Below are 20,797 nucleotides of genomic sequence, written 5' to 3' on the forward strand. Positions count from 1 at the left end.
TAGGTACTAATGTAACGAAATGCAGCCTGTCAGAATGTATTTTTAACAGAAAAGTTAAACATCTGCAGCCAAATGACCATTAATAAAAAGGTTATAACTAAAGATAGATATTACAGGATGTATAATTTTTTTTTATAAATGTGGTCCAAGTAAAATTAATTTTAAATTAATAACCTGTGATTTTTATGATCTCTTCATTTCTGTACAGCTTTTCTTGCTTTTTTTTTTTTTTCATGCTAAATCTAGGATTATAATGTGTTACACTGATCAACTAATTGTACAACAAATCTATACCCCTCACTTGTTTGAAGGGGATCAACAAGATGCGGAGGACTAAATATCTTTCTTTTTCTTTATACCTGTAGGAACACCATAACAAACAGGTGCAGCTCCAATCAAGAAGGGAAGTTTACATGCTTTTCGAGCTTGACTTACAAAATATCCAGCTCTTAACTTATGTTTGTAGCAATATTCACCTGAAACATCAGGCACAGGATCAACTGCTTTCTTCTTTCCTCGGCCTTTCTTAGGGTTTCTTTTCCTTTCATTTACGCTCATAGACTCCAATTCTTCGGCTAATAAACTGCATTGAATGCAGTCTGTGGAAGACATTGATCTTTCTTCAAAGAAATATTTAAGCACGGCTTTAGCAAAACGGTCAATGTCCAAGTCTGTCACTTCCCACAGGTTAGCAACCACAATAGGAGCGCCAGCTAACATATACGAGAGTGAAGTACCAACTGGAGCATAGCACCCGTTTAAGTTCAAAGATCCGCTGCTGCATCCCATAAGAAGCATAGCAGAGCAGCTTTCTAGTTTTTGGATCTTGTCTCTGGGCATATATTGTGCACCTGCATGATCACAAAGAGTAGCATAGTAAGTGCATATGCCATGAGAGAATGGAAAGCGAGACTAAAAAATATGAGTATGTAACGAAACATGGCAGACACACCACTTCCATGGCCAAAATATAGGAATAGATCATGGTTCTCCAATGCTGCCCTCAACTCTTCAGTTGACGGAACAACTCCTGCCTTTCCCTGAAAGCAATGGAAAGAAAGATAATAAAATTAGCCAGATAATGGAAGAAAATTATAAACTCATGTTACGCATTGAGATCTTATAGCAGTAGCCTTTTCAATGGAAAAATAATTCTAATGTACTTGTGCACTTGACTTGATCATAGGGCATGAAAACAATTTTGACTTAATAGAACTTGTGTCAGTTGCTTTCCCCATTGCCTTGTGTGATTTCTCATCATCTTTAAGCCACTACAGAAGCAGCAAGAGCATACCTGCATGTTCTGATATCTAAACCACTCCTCAAATTCAGATTGTGTGCGACTTAGGTCACCACTTGGATTCAGGAGATAAAAAGCATCCAGTGGATCAATCAATGGAAATTTGGTACCAAGCCTAGCAGCTTCTTCTAAGACAGACCTCCTTTGCAAAGCCATGAAGATACTTGCAACAGAGGGCATGCGATACACCTCTTGCTCCCTCATAATAGGAATGCTCTCCCAAGGAAGCATCTGCAAATAATTACAATAAAATCAGCACAGGAAAGATGAGTAAAAATAAGGGGCATGACATTACAACCCAAAGTACACCCAGAACCACCATTTACGGACCAACAATTTGGACTTGGTGTCACTGCAGGGGAGTAAAATTTTCAACACTGAAATTATCATGACATTATGCCATCCCAAGAAAGATTAGAAAATAACTACCGAAACATCATTTTGCCAATCAATTAATTCATCACTAGAGCTTAAAGCACGAAAAGGTAGAGATTTGGGGATTAAAGTTATACATGAATCCAATATGCAATGATGCTGATACCTACCTAAACACTTGACCTTTGTCTACAATATCAAAAATAAACACTTGACTCAATTATGACCAAAGCGCCATCCAATAACATAGTTGCCAATATTACAGAAATTAAGGACAAATCATTTCCAATACATAGAGGTGAACACAAACAAGATCATATTCCTGATGGGTTAGGCATGACAGATCATTTACACATCTAATCCACTCATTAATACATCTATACTCTATAGAATGGTCAAGATAAATAACAAACTTCCACACAACAAAATACTAAATAAGAAATATACTCGAGTTTTCACCCCATTATCTAATTACAAAATAGCATACATTGGAGTAATTCATATCCAGGGTTGGAGCTTATAAGACCATCTCCAATAGTGAGACTCAACTTTGAGTATTGAAATACAAAATGAGTTGTTTTTTACCTCCAATGGTGAGATCATACCCACTTCTCAATTTAGCAAATTATGTTAAGTCTAATTTTCCAATGGTGACTCTCTAAAATATACAAATGTCACTTTCAATTTATGACCCATAAATTATTGTAAGATTAAAAAATAATTATAAAAAAAAAAAGGTAAAACTTAAATAAATTACAAAATATATTAGAATATTGACAAGGGCCCACACTTTTTGTCAAATGAGACTCAAAGTTGAGTCTTTGAAGTTGCTAAGTTTAGATACCAACTTATTGGTATACATTGCAAAAAATACTCTCTCTCTCCTAAAAATACTCACTTGAGTCTCACCATTGAAGAGGGTCTGTGAACAACAAACCTTCCTAAAGTGAAAACAAAGAAAGAAGTGGATGATTCTAAATGCCTTCAATCTCTTCTAAAGCATGGGACAAATGACAAAAGGAGATTAAATAGCTATCGAGGGATGAAGTTCCAATTAGGATCAATCACAAACAAAGATCTTTTGTCATAATGAGATTTTCTGATAGTGTCTTCTTACGTAAATTCTCACGTGGACATTATATGTCGCAATTAAAATTTGCCTAAAATGAACTCTTCAATATTGTATATCAAAGTTTTCCTACCAGGATCACTTTTACTGGTTAAATCAACCTTTTACATGCCACATCTTCCCAAGGTAAACAAACAAGGATAGATAGTGCTAATGACACATTGTTCATGGGATGGAGGGTTTTAGAGTAACGATGAGGGGGAAGGGGGAGGAAGGACTCAAGAACCGTCCTTGCGAATGCTGCGAGTAGGTAATTAGGTATCTAATCTTGGCATTGGCAGAAACACTCCAAGGACCTGACTCATGCCCATGCGTCTCCCACGAGACACATGGTACCACTTGCCAAAATATACACATTTGGAATATTTGTTCTTTTCAACACCAGACAAAAGATTAAGAAAGCAGTACATATTGCAAGATAAACCAGACCAACCTGAATGTCGCTGTCTAGTACAAGAACAACAGGTTCCCTGCGGCTGCAGCATTCTAACTCAACCTGGTTAGCTGCAGCAATGAGTAAATCTGATACATAATGAACACCATCATATTCCTTATCCAGTCCTCGAACAGAATCTATGATGCTTCCAATGAAACAACCTTTCTCAAGGAATGACTTTGGGATTTTCAATTTTTCCATATTAATGGACTTGATGCCTCCTATAACTATCTTTACTATACTTTCATTTATATCCAATATACATCCATCTTTTCTGGTATTATCCATGAACTCCTTCACAGCACACTTAAGGGGGTCAGTGTCCAACCATCGACCCAGAAGCAAGTATTTCCACTGACCAAGCCATTTTTCTTCTATATCCCTAAGATATTGATACCCAAGACAAATATATTAGTTTGTTACAATCAAGTTGTACAACAGGCTCTTTAAGCAGGGTTATGCATGCCCCCATTTGAAAATTTTAAAAAAATGCTTACCACAGTAACTTATGCAGGCACTTATCAAGGTTATCTCTCAAAGTCCACCATAGTTCACGGCTTTTTTCAGTGTGTTCTTCAGGAAAGCTTGAGCAAGATAAGTAATTTCCTCGCAAAATCAATTTAAACAAAGGAGCTACATCATCAACCAGGGCATTGGAGCCCCATGGTGAGCACCATTCCTTTAGTACATTCTTCTCACCAAAGATTGAGCAGCTTGTATTCGGTTCTTCTTCTGAATTGTTAAACCCAAAAACAAATAATTAGCAGTCTGAAAAGGATACCCCTATGTTGACTAAAATTTTAAATAATATTCCCCTTTAAGGAAAGATGTTACCTTGGATAACAGTACTTAGCGGTAACATTATCACAGCTGGCTGACTGTCAGCATCAAAATGGGACAAGAGCATCCAACCATAAACAGTAGAGGGACAACACATCAATTCTTTTAAAAGGCTCGCATAAGAAGCTCCTAGTATGCTCACACATACTATTGTGGTACTGGGAAGGTTTTCAAAAAACTTTGCCACACATGATTCCATATCTTTTGTTGATTCAGGAACAGTCCTGAAATAAAATGTTGCCACGTGAGATTCAATTTCAGAAAGGTCAAGATGGACCCAATATGATATATGAGATCAATAATGCATATAAGAGTCAATAGTACCTAAGCAACTTGCATGTATCTGTTACGCTTGTCGCATCAGCAGCTTCACAACCCTGCATTGGTAAAAGACCAAATTAATTTATTTAAAAAAACAATAAATATGCTGAATAATGGTATCGAAACAGGAGCACGCACGGGTAAAAGCAGAAACTCGCCCAGTATTCTGAATACAAAAGAGAATTGCTTGTTGAATACAAAATCAGCTGTTATTATGCACACAAAAAAGAGTTTCAAGTTTATCCTAAGGAAACTCTTACCAGATTACTTTATCCACAAAGACCTAACCTTTTAATTAAGTACCTAGGTTTAGGGCCTACAACCTGCATTTTAAGCTACAACAATGATTACTTGTAAACCCACTAAACCTATCATCATATTCATTAAAAATAATTTGTCAGTTTACAGCACCCGAATGGCCGAACACTTGTAATATCCTTAAAGAGTCACTACAGCACAACATACCTCATTTTTGGATACCAACTGGGATTTATGCTTCAAAGAAATGGCTGAAAGTAGCTGCAAATCATGATGAGATCCAACTGAGGCTTGATGAAAATAAGCGGCCCAATAACTTTCTGAAAGCACTTTGCAAGATATAAGAGAAGAGAAGTTCTTCTTGGAAGACGAAACCACATAAACCAAAGCTAGCAGTCTCGACACCTATCATTGTCAATTTACCATTATTAACACCCAAAAAAGGAAGAAGCGTCATATAACAAACACGCAAGCTAAAGCAGGTTTAAACCTGCCTTTTCACCTACATTCAAAAATCAGACTACAAGGCCTAGTTCATGCTTCAACCATTCAACAATCAATAATCAGACAATATGAATCACCGATTCTCCACCAAAATAGATCATGATGAAAGTCATTTAGCTAACACATATAGCCAGGGGCATCTCAAATGGAGTTTTAATTCCATAATGGCAACCTCCAACACAACTAAGCTCTTGTCAAAAGCATGGTAAAACTGCAAATCTAGAATTTATTTCAGACATATTGTAAACTTACTTCGATGCCAAAATATATCACACAAATAAAAAAAAAAATTATAAATCTGCACTTTAACAGATTTAAATCATTACGAACAATGCTCAACAATATTTATTCACAGCTTTTATGTTAAACCAGCAACAAGGATCAGACAATATAAATCACCAATTCTCCACCACCCTTGGGCAAATAACATGATTACTTCACTGTAAAAATAAATGTACAAAAAATATGTTTTGGAAACAAACCTTCTGAAAGAGCAAAGGAATCTCACGACTCAGCACAAAGGATAGCTTTAGGAAGGATATTACATGAGACATTTGGATGCAGCAAAAAGGAAAACAAGTAGTCCTGGAATAAAAAAATAAAATTAAATTAAAAAATAAGTTACTTAGTTATTAAAAAAAAAAAAAGAAAAAGAAAAAAATAGGTTGCATAGGACTGCAGTTAGTTATTGATATTCCAAAATAAAAATAGTTATTTGGTAATCTCATAATAATATGAAAATCTGAATGAAGTCTAGGTGTGACACTAACATAGCCCGTAGACACAATCTCTTAACATTATCTAATTTTATTAATCACACAGCAATGCAGATCCTGCAATAGATTAGCACATGCCATTAACTAACAACACATGATGGGTGGCAAACGAGGTTGATTGAATACAATGCCTGTGCATAACCAGAAATTAATATAATAGTTAACTAGATTAACTCCCGTGTATAATAAAAAATTTATAATTATGTAAACTTCAAAGACATTTCAGTCAAAATATGTAAAATCTTTGTATTACATGCGATATTATTAACATAAACCAAACTATAAAAAATTAAATTAATATAAACAAAAGAAAATTCATGTCTACAATAAAATATTGTGAACTTTGTAATTAGATGGAGTAATCACATATATAAAAGGTTGATACTACCTCCGTTACAGGTTATGTGCAACGATTAGACATTTTCCCTCTCTGCTTTATGTCAAATCGTTGCACATAACCTGTAACGGAGGTAGTATTTGTTTCCCTTAAGATTTTTAAAAGAAAAAGTATTGAAAACTAAAAAGTTTAATGTATTGTATCAAACTAATTTTCAATCAGTATTTAGATTTTTAAAATAAAATAAAATTAAAAAAAAAAAAAACCTGAAAGGAAAAAAAAAAAGTTCAGGCGGGAAAAAAATGAATGAGAAGCTGACACGTGTACAATTTGAAAAAAATAATAATGTCAGCGGTTGTTACTTTAGTAAAATTGATAGATACAATGCCTTAAATTACACTCTTCTGCAGATAAATGAATGAGTATAAACAGCAAGTTCCTACAGCAGTAACAGCAAGGTACAAGTAATTTCCCACCAAGCATGTTCATCCCTTCAAGACTAGAATCTTCCTACAGATTGCCCAGAGATTACCTGACAAACTAGTGGCTGGCACGTTCACTACATTAAAATTTTAACTAGGAAAACATTGCTAATGATCCTTCATGAAATTAGTAACCACAGCAAAATGCCAAAAATATCAAAAATGAACAGTCACTACAGTCTCCCTTCCTAAAGTGTCTCTCTATAACTCTGCCTGACAAACAAGCCCCTAGAATACATAAAGTCAAAATTTCCAACCGAAATCCTTGAGACTTGGTTGAAAATTGCACCTAAATTTAATTTTTATTAAAAAAAAAAACCCTTAGAAAGTTTTGGCATGCCACAAACTAGTCAATCCCCTAAGCATCCAAGTGCTCATGGGCCATAATATGCACTTTAATCTTTTGGATTCCAACATTAAATATGGAAATAGAAATACAGTATATGGAATCACCAGATTTCTATCTAGAGACTAGATACAGCACTATGTTCCACAAAAAAATCATTCCTAATCAATGGTCACATCACATCAGTGCCTAGTTACAAGGTTAGGCAAAGCTAAGATAAACTCACAGGAGAAATACGACGCTTTGCGATGCTAATCATGTATAAGTACAATAATGTATATGATTTAGATATTTGTGACTAATAGAAACAGATGATCACTGTCACTGCATCCACTCATCAGCCATCAAACTTTGGAAAAATAATGTTACAGAAAAATCAAACATGATCCCTCAAAATAAATCAGGAGATAATTCATGTGAAATCTAAGCATAAGTAATGGGACCAATAGTGCTCTAATCTGCCAATGACAAAACAGTGCTGCAAAAGATCATATCTCCAAAATCTTAATCCTTTGAAATTCTGAACTCTTTAAAATTCAAGTAACAACTAGCACAAAGCCTTAATCACAAATAAAATGTATATGAACATATAAAATTGATGCAAACAAAATATCATAGTCTCCAAATTAATACCCATTTCTTGTACTTTTTTTATCTTGAAATGGGTCCCCCAGACAACAACACAAATTCTTTTTATCATGTGCAAAGTGATGGTAGATGTTATACTCGAGCTCAAATGCATGTGCTGTCTATGCAAGGGTAAATTGTAAAATTGAGCATCTACCATACCTGATGTCCTCAGAACACAAAGCTTTCAAGGAAAAAAAACAAATATTGTACAGCACTTCTGCACGTTCGCTAACCAAAATATCCCCAGGAATCTCCTTGCTGATAGAATCAAAATCTAGAACAGTAGAGCTTGAACAATGACAATCATTTCCTCCCAGCAATATAAATATGCATTTAGAGTATATAGTGTGCAATCTATGAGTTCCAACCAAAGCTCCCTGATGCTTCCCTAGCAACAGGAACAAATATATAGAGATTCGGGTTAGTCAAATTATCACAAACTTGCATAGGTCAAGATATTCCTTGTATGGAAACTATATAAAGGAGCTGTAAACATGTTTCATACTTCCTCTTTTCACTTTTAGTTGCAACACTTGCAAATTTACATTCACCTTCTTTCATTTGATCCCCTTTTTTAGGTATATGTTAAGCAAAATATAGTCATCATATGGGATCCTGTTAGATTCGTTTCAATTTATTCTTTCACAATATCAAATTTATCTATAATTAAAGATATGAAGGATTAAAATAATGCATTGGCAAGTGTGAAAATCAAAATGGTGCAAGCTTGCAACTAAAAGTGAACGGAGGAAGTAATATACTAATACATTATGCGACACCATGACGGCAATGGCTTATCATCTTGATGTTTGCTAGAAGGATTAATCAAGTAGCTAGCATGATAACATGCATTAGTTTTAAAGTAATAGACCAAATATAATCAAACAACCCCTTTTTCCATGAAAAGCATAAATTCTTTTACATGATCCTTTCCCAATTAACTTTCCAGGCAGTTCCAGTTGAATAAATATGAAACCAATGTATACAAAATCTATTCACATAGAGATTTTTCAGTTTTCATTTACAGTGTATGTCATGCAAAAAAATAATAAGGGACCACAAATTCTCTATTCACAACAACTTGTTATGTTTAATTTGAAAAATGGAACAAAAAATAAATAAGCACGGCACTATGCATCAAACAAACCTACACAGACCAAATGACAACCAAAGGAAATCGACAAAAGAATGTGAATCTATATACATTAATATATATATATATATATATATATATATATATATATATATATGCTGATGTATGACGACAAATAAAACATCAGAGCCATAATCACAAAAGTATGGGGTCGACCACATGAACCAAGACGACATCCCCAAGAGTTTCTACCCAGAAAACTCATGTCTTTCTTGTTTATTTCACCCCTGCCACTAAGGTCATTTACAAAAAAATTTGACTTCTTTAAGGTTTCCTGTCCATTCCATTCCTTAGTTTTAGAGGGTGCACCAAGGCGCAAATATCCTTGGAGCCTAGGTGCAAGGCAAAGATGCGGGCCTTTGTAGGTGAGGTGTACTTTATTAATATTAAAAATGTATAATTTCTATTAAATAGTCTATAGAAGAAATGGTAAGAAAAGGTGATAGCCTGAAAAGACCATGGGATTAATAGCTAGGGTTCTTCAAATCGAATAGGGGGATATGAGAATTCAGGGTAATGAGAATTCGCTCTGATATAGAATTAAAGTAAACCTGCCAGTCACAAAGTCTTGTGTTTTTTTGTAAAAAAAGTATCTTACACACTAACTATTGATGTCTCACAAGTTATAACATAAGGCGCAAGAAGCCTCTTTGAAAATAAAAGTGCGTGTAGGACTTTGAGCTTCACAGAGCTAAGTCGCCAGCTCTTGAGCCTCACTGTGCCTTGCGCCTCAAGCGCACTTTCTTAAATCTAAGCTCCATTCTACACATCTATGCCTATTTATATTGACGTAAAACAAAATTACTCACTATATTTCACTTCAGAAACCTAATATTGAAATTCAAGTTTCAAAATAATTCAGTAACCCAAGACCTCTTAAAAGAAGGAGAACCAAAGCTCTGTTATACTTTGCTTGAATGTACAGTATATCAATACATAGGAATCATCATGTCAATACGAATAAAATCAACAGCTTTAGTAAGTGACTATGTGTAACATATACAAATAATTCTTTTGACATGGGTTTCTACTGACTATAAGAACGTAAAATGAATCATAGCTAGGTCACTGAGTATTCTCAATATTAATATGAAAGTATTAATCAACAACATAGATTGAAAGTAAGATATGCAAAACAGTATCATGGCCTGTATTTATAAAGACAATAAGAATAAGAAATGAACTATACCTAATCCAATGAGTAGTCTCAATATTTGTTGCCGGCGAACAAACTCCCACTTCATTTGAATAAAACAAGCTAAAGAACCAAATAAATTAAGTTCGCTTGAAAAACATTTCTGGCATGAAATTTTCTTAGAAACAACAGCTTCTTCAGTTTCCAGCTGGCCATTGGTCTGGCAAGTTGTAACATTCTTTCCGTCTTTGACAAAGGCAGTGCTTTTGGCATTAGAAGACAGCTTTCTAGAACGAGTTACCCTTTTATTCTGCTCAGCTGCACATGAATTAACAGTTACCTGAGTTTCTAGTTCCTTTTTTGTCTTCCTGGTCCTTTTAGCTTCCACAATAGCTTTTGCTTTTGTAGGCCTTGATATAGTGTCAATGCCTGAAATAGCAGCATCACATTCATGCACAGAGTGTGATACTCTGGATTCCTCAAGCGATAACAGATTTAGAATAGATGATTCATAAGGATTTCCTGGAGCACAATCAACACCTTTTCTACGCAAATTACCAAGTTCAATAATATCACTTTCCAACATGAGTAAACACCTTGAGCAAGTCATAGAGTTACTTTCAAAATCTAAATTTTGCTCTGATGATTCTGTGGATGCCAAGTCCAAAAGGCCCATACCGTGGTATATTTTCCCTGTATTATGTTTAAGAACTACAGTCAACACACCAAATCTCCAACGATAATAAAGAACAATATTCAAACAAAACATAATTAAAAATAAATAAAAACAAAAGTTTATTCACATACCTAAACAAGAGGAAAATCTGAAAATGAAACGGGGCAGGCACTGCAAGCAGGAGATACTCTTGCCTAATATAAACTGAGCTTCTGCCTCAGCAACATTTCCAAGCTTTTCATGGATTATACCAACCTAACATATAAACCAACATTGAAAACATGGTGTAACATTAAAAATTCAAAATTCTAGTAATGCTACTTCAATTATTACATACACAGTCAAAATAAAGATTTGGAAACCTGCAGTGTGCTCTCAAGATAACAGCGAAGCACATTCCACGGGGAAAGAGAAGAACTGTCTAAAGACGGTGCAACAGAATTAACGGGCCAGGCTCTAATAGCTATTTGATTCAACACAGAGAGCTGACTAACAACAGCTGATGATTTCCTTATAGATTCCTCAAGTTTTTGGTTTTCATCATATTGTTGAATTGAGCAAGAAAAATGCTCTTGCAATAGCTTACCACGCAACCGATGAGCTTCTTTTGCATAAACAAATGCCTACAAGAACAAGAGAGATAATAAATTGATTAGATCAAGAGAAAAGATAGTATTTTTGAGTTCAATGACACAAATCTTGTCCTTCGGCTATCTTTAATTATAATGAAATAAGCATGAAAGAGAGTTGAGACAGTCCTAATAATTTAACATATATAATGCTGATAACCAAAATCCATTACAAATAGTAAGCATAAACATCAAGTATTTTAATTCAGTCAAAAACTGCCTGTCACCAGAAGAGTACAAAGTTTAACACTAAACAGCAAATAAACCTACCAGAGATGATATCCAACAGACTATAGGGGATTTGGGTGATAATTCCGAGTATTAAACATACCTCAATAGTCCTTCCACCAGCACAAAGCCATTCACTCAAATCATGGTATATATATCCAGCTAGAAAAGCTGAGCTACGAGATACAGAAACCTAAGCAAAAAGTAAACACAAATGGGCAGTCATTTATAGTACTTGTACAGAGATAATTGTTTAATCTAACAATGAACCTTACATTTGAAAGAAGGTTCGATGCAATTTTTTTCACTTCATCAACAGAGATCTCGGACTGTAAAGAATGCTTGCGTTGAAAGAAAGCAAGGGGAAAAAGAGAGGATAAAAACGAGAAATTTTGCTGCAGCCCTACTAGTAGCGGCTGGGAATCTTTAAAACAACTAATCCAGAATTCAAGAGACTCCGCCTCTTTACCATAATGTTTTGAAAGAGCCTCAATGAATGCCTCATTAATGGGTACGGCACATAGTGCATGGTTAACCCTTCGCGACTCCCACAATAGTGACAGACACTTCTCCAGTGGGACATTCAACTGTTTAAACACTTTCATGATTACAGATAGTACTTTTGCATGAAGAGTCACATCGCCCTGGCAATGAAGCAAATATCATAATCAGGAGATAGTGTTAATGGAACCATGAAGTTACCAATGAAGAAAGCCAGATTCTGTTAATATTTTATCAGCAAACCTTGATGGACAATAAATCAGCAATGTGATACAGAAGCTGCAACACAGACTCACATCCCATCCCACAATTGCCACTAGAAGAGCAACAAAAAACATCAATAGTCGTCAACCATAGGTCTACGGCCTCATGGATATCTCTAAACATATCCTGCCCAAAGGACAAATTAAGATGAAATTAACAAAAGTTCCCAGACACATTTCCAATTGAAAAAAATACCTTTGCCCAAGTCTAGAAACGTGAAATTTTATGTAGAAGACAGACCTTTGATGTTGGGTCAGCTTCATGGCTGGAAAGCGCGCGCAAACAATACACAACAGCTAACTGATTATACACTTTATCACCAGACAAGCCATTCTGTTGAATAAATTAATCCATATCAGGCAACAAAACAAAACAAAACAAAACAAAACAAAACAAAACAAAAAAAAAAAAAGATAGTCAATATGGTAAATGATGGATTGACCAAAGAGCAGAATGATGTAACTCACAACTGATTCAATTGCTTTTGACAAACAACGGATACAATCGTCCAGATTTTCAATTCCAAAGGTCCTTAATAACAATCCTTTCTTGACTAGAATAGTCGATCTCTGCAAGCACTTGCTAGATATATACAATTTCTTCAAGAGGGTGTCAATTAAATTCATTTGCATTCTCTGACAAAATATAGGATACAAGTTGCTCATCTCCTGGTAAGCTGAAAGTTCCTGAAACATAAATTTCAAGCAGTAATCTAAATAATATACAGAGATGAGCAAGAAAATAGTAGAAAATACTAGGAAGAATTTAAGACAAAAAGCCAAACCTGCTCTAAAATGGTCCCAACAATTTCAGATGAAATATTGTTTTTCGCCAAGCAAGGAGATTGGAGGAGATTATAACCCAAGATTGGAGCATCATCTTCGGTATTCTTATACAACTTACACTGCATCTGCAAAAGTAAGATGAGATTAGTAGCGCGCCAACTAAAAAAAAAAACTGCAAAAATAAAAATCACTAAAATTACCTTAGTCCAGTTCTTTATCAATGTCACAGGACAAGGGAGCTGCCTTAAAAGATTTTTGGCAAGGCACCACTTTACAAGTCCGCTATCTATTGCCTTCTCCACTTTACCGCTATCAATACGATGGTCAATGTCAATAAGAAGATAACCAACTTTGCATGCCTCATTCACAGACTCGGCAATCATAGTTTCCGATACCTCTCCATCAACTCCGTTCTGCTTGCCCACATGTATCTCACACAAAAGTAAACAGCGATTCCATGATGCTCTAGAACATAACTCTAATGCATCAAAGGCCTGCATGGAAAACAGGTCAGCATCATGAAAGTGAAAGGAGAAGGTTACACTCTCCCTGACATAACCAGGAACAACAAACTCAGAGAAGTATAATAATATACATAAAGAAATATGGGTAGGTTATATGGTAGGTCATTTAACACATACTGCACATCAGCTTATAAGTTATAACATCATCCTCACCAGCACATTAACAACAGCACCAGGACAAAAAAAACAAAGATAATCGTCTAATTAATAGGCAATTACTAAATGAGATTTCAGAAATTTTATCAGTTGCAGCACAATTACCATAACAAATTTAAGATCCACACTAAGACTATCCCATTGATTTGAATAGGAACAAAAATTCTTAAGACACTCCCTAAAGTGTAAAACCAAATTAAAATAAATAAAGGGAAAAACCAGTTAGAGTACCAGAATTATCAATAGGTTTTTTAATTAAAATAAAATGGAAAAATAAAAAATAAAAAAATAAAAACCTCTTTAAACTGTTCATGTCTGTAGAATTCGACAAAATTGTTGTGAAGCATGGCTATGATGTACTTCAGCATGTGAGGCCGTAACAATGAAGTACACTCATCAGAGAGAATATAATTTACAAGCCTTGTACTTCCCTGAAATTACAGGAGCAGAGGGAATTAGCCAATAAAAACAAAGAGCTTCATTATTTTATTTTTAGAAAAAAATAGTTGCATATCAGCATGTAATACATCAGCTCGCCATCAAGATACCTCGGTGATGAGATTTAGCTTCAGGGAGAGAGTAAAACAAGCCACGGAGATGTTTAGCACAATCATGTCAATTTCAACACGAGATTCGCTATTCCTGCAATGTGTATAACCAAATTTAAGATATATAAAAGGCAATGCAAAAGCCAATGCAGCTAGTTCAACGAGATATATTGCTGGAGCAGGAAATTAGAGTAACTTTTCTGCTCTTTTGGATTCAGAAGAAATAATAAAGAATAAGGATGAGCATGCAAAACTTTAGTGAGTATTTCATAAACTAGCGTGTGAAATAATGCAGCTTTTAAAAACTTACAACACCACTCTCCTTTCCAGAACCAGAATGTCAGAAAGCAGGTAGGTCAGAGGAAATAAAGAGAACAATCAACTTAGTAGCTGCTACTTACTGCTGACAATGAGAAAAGAGATAGCTGTATTCAAGGAATGCCTCCAGGATATGCTTCAATGCTTCTCCTAGGGGGGACTCTGTGTCTTCCACAATTATCCTTTTTCTTTCTGAAGTTACAAAGTCAGCAAGTGGCCAACATAGGAACTTCAAGGCATTCAGATAATAAGATAGAATTTCTTCCCCATTTGTTGACTTAAAGGATTTAGAAATCTTACAACCAGCTCTAGAACTTATAGATGCTTTCTCAACATAATCCCTGAAATCATGACTTAGTGGGTTGACATAGACCTCTAGGTGAGAAGGGTAGTATTTCTTGCCACTACACAGCAAACAAGATAAATCTTTTAGCTGATCCCAATCATTGGGAGAGAATCCCACAGAATGACTACCTGTTGAGCTCCCTGAAGTCGAAGACATACAATTGTTTGATTCAAAACATAACTCATAGAAGTATAGCCCCAAAGCATGAAATCTCTGAATAAGTGTGAAGTATGAAAAACCCTGCTCAGAACAAAAAAAAATACAAGCAACATCAAATTTTCAGCTATAAGAATCATCATTCTTATAAAAAATTATTATGTAATTTATGTTAGATTTATATTAGAATTTCAAACAATGAACCTGAGAGAAATTGTCAGCAGATTTGTACAAATGCATAGCAATGGAGACCCGGACATTCTTGCTTGCTGACCGACATTTGGATGTACAATTTGATACAAATTTTACAAATTCTTCTTGTTCCTCCGTTGTTGTCCCCTATAAAAGAGTATAATAGCTTAAAACAACAATGATATTGTTCACAATTTGTAATTTAAGTCATTAAACTCAAGCAAGCTGACGTTTTAAGGCTTCAAATACAGATTATTGATGTTTTTTCAACATATCCAACACCTCACTACAGAAAGCAAAGTGCTCCTGTCAAAACAAAGGTGAACTAGTACTGGTTGTTAAAGCTACTGAGAGTACTTAATGTGTCTTTCTTTATTAATGTTATAAAGAAATATATTCCTAAAAAGAATTTGGAGATTCTTACATCACAATCATAATAGTTTGGTAATAAAAGAGTAATATAGAATAGAGCATTAGAGAAATCCAGGTTGTGTGCAGCAGGTCAGGTTGTGTGCAGCAGACCAGATATGGAGGAAAAAGTTAGCAAATCGAGGCTCTGCCAATTACACTAAGCCAGTAGCTAAAAGAGAGATATTCAATTCCCATAAAACTTCCAGTAGAGCATCTACTGGAGCATAGGGGATAGTAGTGAATAAGACAAAGGACTTGAGTAGCAGACTGCGGACCTTATTATTATTACATGTAGCTAGATCCAGGAAAATAATGCTAAAACTTTGATTTATCCCAGTAATTAGGTGATATAATCTCTCATCAGCTAACTCTTTCTTTGAGGAGACTAGGACTTAAATGAAGCCCTTGTAATCTACTTCCTCCGTTCCAATAATATTGTAACAATGGGACTTTCGCACTATTTATAACTTTTGTTTGACCATATAATATGATTTTAACGTTAAACAAAATAGTCATGTGAGATCTAATTAGATTCATCTCATAAAATACTTTCACAATATCAACTTTTTATAACTTTTACTCTTATACAGTTATAGATATTTAACATATAAAATAAGTTTTGGGATGCGTAATTTCATCCATGTTGCAATATTATGGGAACGGAGGAAGTATTTTGGTTTGAGATTAATTTTGAGTGCGCGATTGCGTAACTGTAGCAGTCATTTTACGTTGACACTTGTTATTGTAGGTCAATTTAAAAAGTACATTGACATTGCTGTCAGTTTCTTACTTAGTTGTATCCCTTAACTGCTATTGATCGTAGGGCACATAATAAAAATGTTATACACCTAACTTGCAAACGAAGGAGGAATGAGTAGTTACTGACAAGTATTAGGGCATATATAGCATCACAAGATTGTTCACAATTCTATAGCCAAATTGATCACAAAAGTAAAGACCAGATAGATCACCTGGATACTTTGAGCTTTCAATAATTGTGTATACTCGTTGAATACAGCAGCACAGAAACCAGGTACCAAATCCCCTTTAAAATGTGTAACTTCTCTAACCAAAAACAGCGCAGCATTCTTCATGTGAGCTAATAGCTTCCATTGCAGCTTACTGCATACACTAGTTTCCAGATGCCTTAAGCACCAACAAATACTTCAATAAGAGCAGGATTATTTATGAGAACCATCAATTTACACCATAGCATGTACATCAACATCTAAAACTCTAGAAGAGAATTTCTTTCAACATCTGAAAGAGAATTCTTTTCAAGACCCAGCAACCCCATCCATACTGTTTTATTCTAAATGACAGGCGAGTCACCATATAACTTCTTTGAGCAAGTTTAGCCCCAAATCCCAAGTCTTAAGACTTGGATGTGACATCATTTTTGGTGGTCCTTATTGAAAATGTTGTCATCAAATTCTTGTAAAGACTCACTTAGACTTGTCCAAATTTATCACTTTAGCCCTAAGACTCAAATATATGACAAATTTTTTTTAACTCTTTATATGTAGAAAAGTGTTTTTCTTTTAAAAAAAGGGATAATAAAAATAAAATTGAGGTGGATCCCAATCTCAAGTTTTAAGTTGAGTCTTGGAATTTCAAGACTCAAATTGAGACTTGCTTGAGATTTAAGAAGAAAAATGGGAAAAGTCTTAAACATAAATTCTAAGACTCAAGATGATGATGTCACCCCAAGTCGGGAGTCTTAAGACTTGGGGTGACATCATCATCTTGAGTCTTAAGATTTATGTTTAAGACTTTTTCCATTTTTCTTCTTAAATCCCAAGCAAGTCTGAAGTTGAGTCTTGGAATTTCCAAAACTCAACTTAAAACTTAAGATTGGGACCCACCTCAATTTTATTTTTATTGTCGTTTTTTTTTACACTTTTCTACATATAATATGTCATATATTTGAGTCTAGGGCTGAAGTGATAAATTTGTGCGTTATAAATTTGTGCAAGTCTTAGTGAGTCTTAACAAGAATTTGATGACATCATTTTCAATGGGGACCACCAAAAATGATGTCACATTCAAGTCTTAAGACTTAAGGCTAAACTTGCTCTTAACTATATTCAAACTATGCAACCCGGTCAAATGCATTACCAAACTTCAATTAACAAGTATTGTTGTTCTAGCCTCTTAAAAGTTAAAACTACCCCAAATTTTTTGAAATGCGGACACACTGCTGCATCATACCAATCCAGATGTATGCCATCTTTCTGCTGTCTACGTTTAAACATAGGCTTTGTTTTCTTCAACTTATGTATATTAGTTTCAACAAATCCAATTTGGGTGAATTCAGTTTAAATTAGAATTATCAATTGGTGTCAACACACATCATTTCAATTCATAAACAAACAATTGAAGAGAAAATGGTACAAAGTGTTGAACATAATTCCAGTAAAACTTGATTTAATAACAACAACCTTTGAACTCAATTCTAAGATTAACAAGATCACACACACCTGAACCACGGGTGAACCTCGTCGAGCAAGATCAACAAACCAGTATACTTCCCAGCATCTTTAACCTTACTCAACGATACAGACTGTGCAACAGCAACAACCAAATCCACAATTAGGTGCACAAAATCTTCCTCCACCTCCACTCCTCCATTATCATCGAAATCGACAACGATTAATCGAGGAACGAGCTCCCCCATCGAAACCTTCCATCCAGCCCCTTCAAGCTTAACCCCTCCAAGGTCCTTCAAAACCCTAAACCCTTCATTGATAGCATCCTCATACCTCTCCCACCTAATCAAACAATGTACATACCTACCTCTCTGCAAATGCACACAATACGGCTTACCCGAAAGCTCGGAAGACATAACATCCAAACAATCTAAGCACAATATGTAACAATCGAGCAATTGAGCCACAAATTCGCGAGTTTTCGGGTGTTTAGGAGATTCGGAGAGGCATTTCGGGAGGAGAGAAAGAGACTGACTAACGAAAGATAGAAATGTCTTTGCAAGTGACCTAATTGGCGAAGAAGGAGAAAATTGTGAGGGTTTTTTGCTGCGAGAGGGTTTTTTGCTAGGGTTTTGAGGTTTGGTGGAATTGAGGAGAGAGAATGGTTGCAGAAATTCGGAGAAGAGAGTGTAGATTTCGGCGAATTCGTAGGTTTCGAGCTTTGAGATGAGAGATGAAGCTTGAGTTTGTTCATCCATGGCGGATGAGAATCATGAGATGGAGGAATGAGTGAGGGGCGTACTGAGTGTTTGAAAAATGTACTGTATCAGAGGAAAATGAGCGCCAATTATAGAATTCGTTTTTTTTTTTTTTTTTGGGTGATTGTGACTGCTTCGTATATTGGCTTCCTCGGTACACTTCTTGAAGGTGTACAATATGGTTTGCCCTTTGCCCGGTCGGGTCAATTGCATATCTGATTTACTGAACTGAATTGATTGAAGCTGAACTAAATTGAAAAAATCATCAATCAATAATCACCAATAACTATATGCTAAAAGACACACCAGCAATGACACGTGTCGTCTCCTTGGGTATCTTTTAGTTTTGATTTTTTTTTGTGGTTAAAATTTATTTAATTTAAATTTTTAATAAGATAAATAAAGGTCTTGTTTGACAAATGGCTGTTAGCGGTTGGCTGTTGGCTGGTTCACTTGGATTGTTTGACTAGCTGAAATGTTTGGCTGTTTATAATGACTTTTGAAATTGGTTGTGTTAAGCTGGTTGTTTATAAAAGTGTTTGGTAAATTAACTGTTGGTTGTTGGCTGTTTATTAGATAATTTGTGGGGCAACAAGCCAAAAGCCAACAAAAAAGTTACTCCAAGCATTTTTTTTTATTTTAGCTTAAAAGCCAGCTTTTTCGCTGACTAAAAAGCCAATTACCAAACACATTTTTTGGCTATTTGACCACCTAAAAAGCCAAAAGCTAACCAAAAAGCCATTAAAAATCCAATTACCAAACATGGCCAAATATTGGCTAAAATGTAAATTGCCTTAATTGTACTAAATCAATATAACAAGAGTTTATTTTATAATAATATGACATATATTGGAACTTTAACAACCGTGCATTATTGCACGGGATCTAACCTAGTTAGGAACTAAATTGAAATGAAAGTATGCTGAAGATAAGGCCCTACCTGATACATCTCAGTCTGAAGAGGTATGAGTTTGGATAATTCAAAAAACACATTTTTAGACACAAAAATCTTGTTTTTTTTTATAGAAAATTTTCGAAAATATCAATTTGGCCCAATATGTGTGATACCATTTACAAGTTTAAGCAAATGATTTTACAATTTGGTTTAGTATGATGTGATTTTCATCACCTTTGGTATGTGACTAATGTGAATCCATTCATTTTGATCTAACATTAGTTTGGGTGGAGATCAAATGAAGTATCATTTTGCATTTGAGTCCAGTTTGTATGATGTGTTTTGGCAAGTTTCGATTAAGGGGGTTTGTTCTCATATGATTATTTTCAATTCAGTTCAATTCAATTCAGCTCCTAATTTCCTTCTCTTATAAAATGTTCAGATCAATTCAGCTCTAATAAGTTCAGTTCAGTTCAGCTAAGTTCAGTCAATGAGAACATGCTCTAAGTCATTCGATTTGCGAGTTAAGTTTTATATAGTCATTCGATTTATATATGGATACAAGCAACTTGCTTAAAAATAAGTTGTCACAAGGTACAACCTGTGTTGGTTTGAATTGAATTTTCATGCCATAGGTTTTACTGTTTTAGGTTCATCTTTGCTTGGTAAGGGTTTTGTTTAAGCTCAAATCACTAGATCAATATAAGTTGTGTAGTCATGTACCAATTAGGCAATAATGGAAGAGATTGAGGTCCAAAATCTTAATTATCATGTTAAATCAAGGGCTTGTTTAACATCAATTAAATTTTTAAGTATTCAATTTATTAGTGTTAATTGTGTTATTGATTTGATACCTGCAATAACTTTGTTAAAATTTGTTCGAACAAAGACCTAGATGTACACTTGATCATAAGGGGCAATATTTGGTGAAAAATTTATCCAACCTCGGAAAAAGGGTT

At 34.8% G+C, this 20,797-nt stretch overlaps 1 protein-coding gene across 2 annotated transcripts; it reads right to left on the reverse strand.

Moving 5' to 3' along the window:
* Positions 1–208: 208 nt before the first annotated feature.
* LOC110738838 (separase-like) lies at positions 209–19,224 on the reverse strand. Of its 2 annotated transcripts, XM_021919277.1 has the most exons (26): positions 18,237–19,224; positions 16,728–16,902; positions 15,358–15,492; positions 14,735–15,237; positions 14,334–14,427; positions 14,082–14,216; positions 13,306–13,599; positions 13,105–13,230; positions 12,788–13,006; positions 12,561–12,653; positions 12,300–12,446; positions 11,831–12,199; positions 11,659–11,748; positions 11,061–11,321; positions 10,830–10,953; positions 10,077–10,715; positions 7,894–8,122; positions 5,646–5,748; positions 4,867–5,064; positions 4,405–4,457; positions 4,075–4,304; positions 3,738–3,972; positions 3,238–3,622; positions 1,295–1,531; positions 953–1,040; positions 209–851 (listed from the first exon to the last, which is right to left on the reverse strand). In XM_021919277.1, exons 1-26 carry the CDS (start codon positions 18,941–18,943, stop codon positions 334–336), a joined length of 6,387 nt encoding a protein of 2,128 aa, XP_021774969.1. In that variant the 5' UTR covers positions 18,944–19,224; the 3' UTR covers positions 209–333. The 2 variants fall into 2 exon arrangements, with proteins under 2 accessions (XP_021774969.1, XP_021774968.1); XM_021919276.1 differs by having other exon boundaries at positions 13,105–13,599.
* Positions 19,225–20,797: the final 1,573 nt, after the last annotated feature.

This window comes from Chenopodium quinoa, unplaced genomic scaffold, assembly GCF_001683475.1.
Source record: "Chenopodium quinoa cultivar QQ74 unplaced genomic scaffold, ASM168347v1, whole genome shotgun sequence".
Lineage (NCBI taxonomy): Eukaryota > Viridiplantae > Streptophyta > Magnoliopsida > Caryophyllales > Amaranthaceae > Chenopodium > Chenopodium quinoa.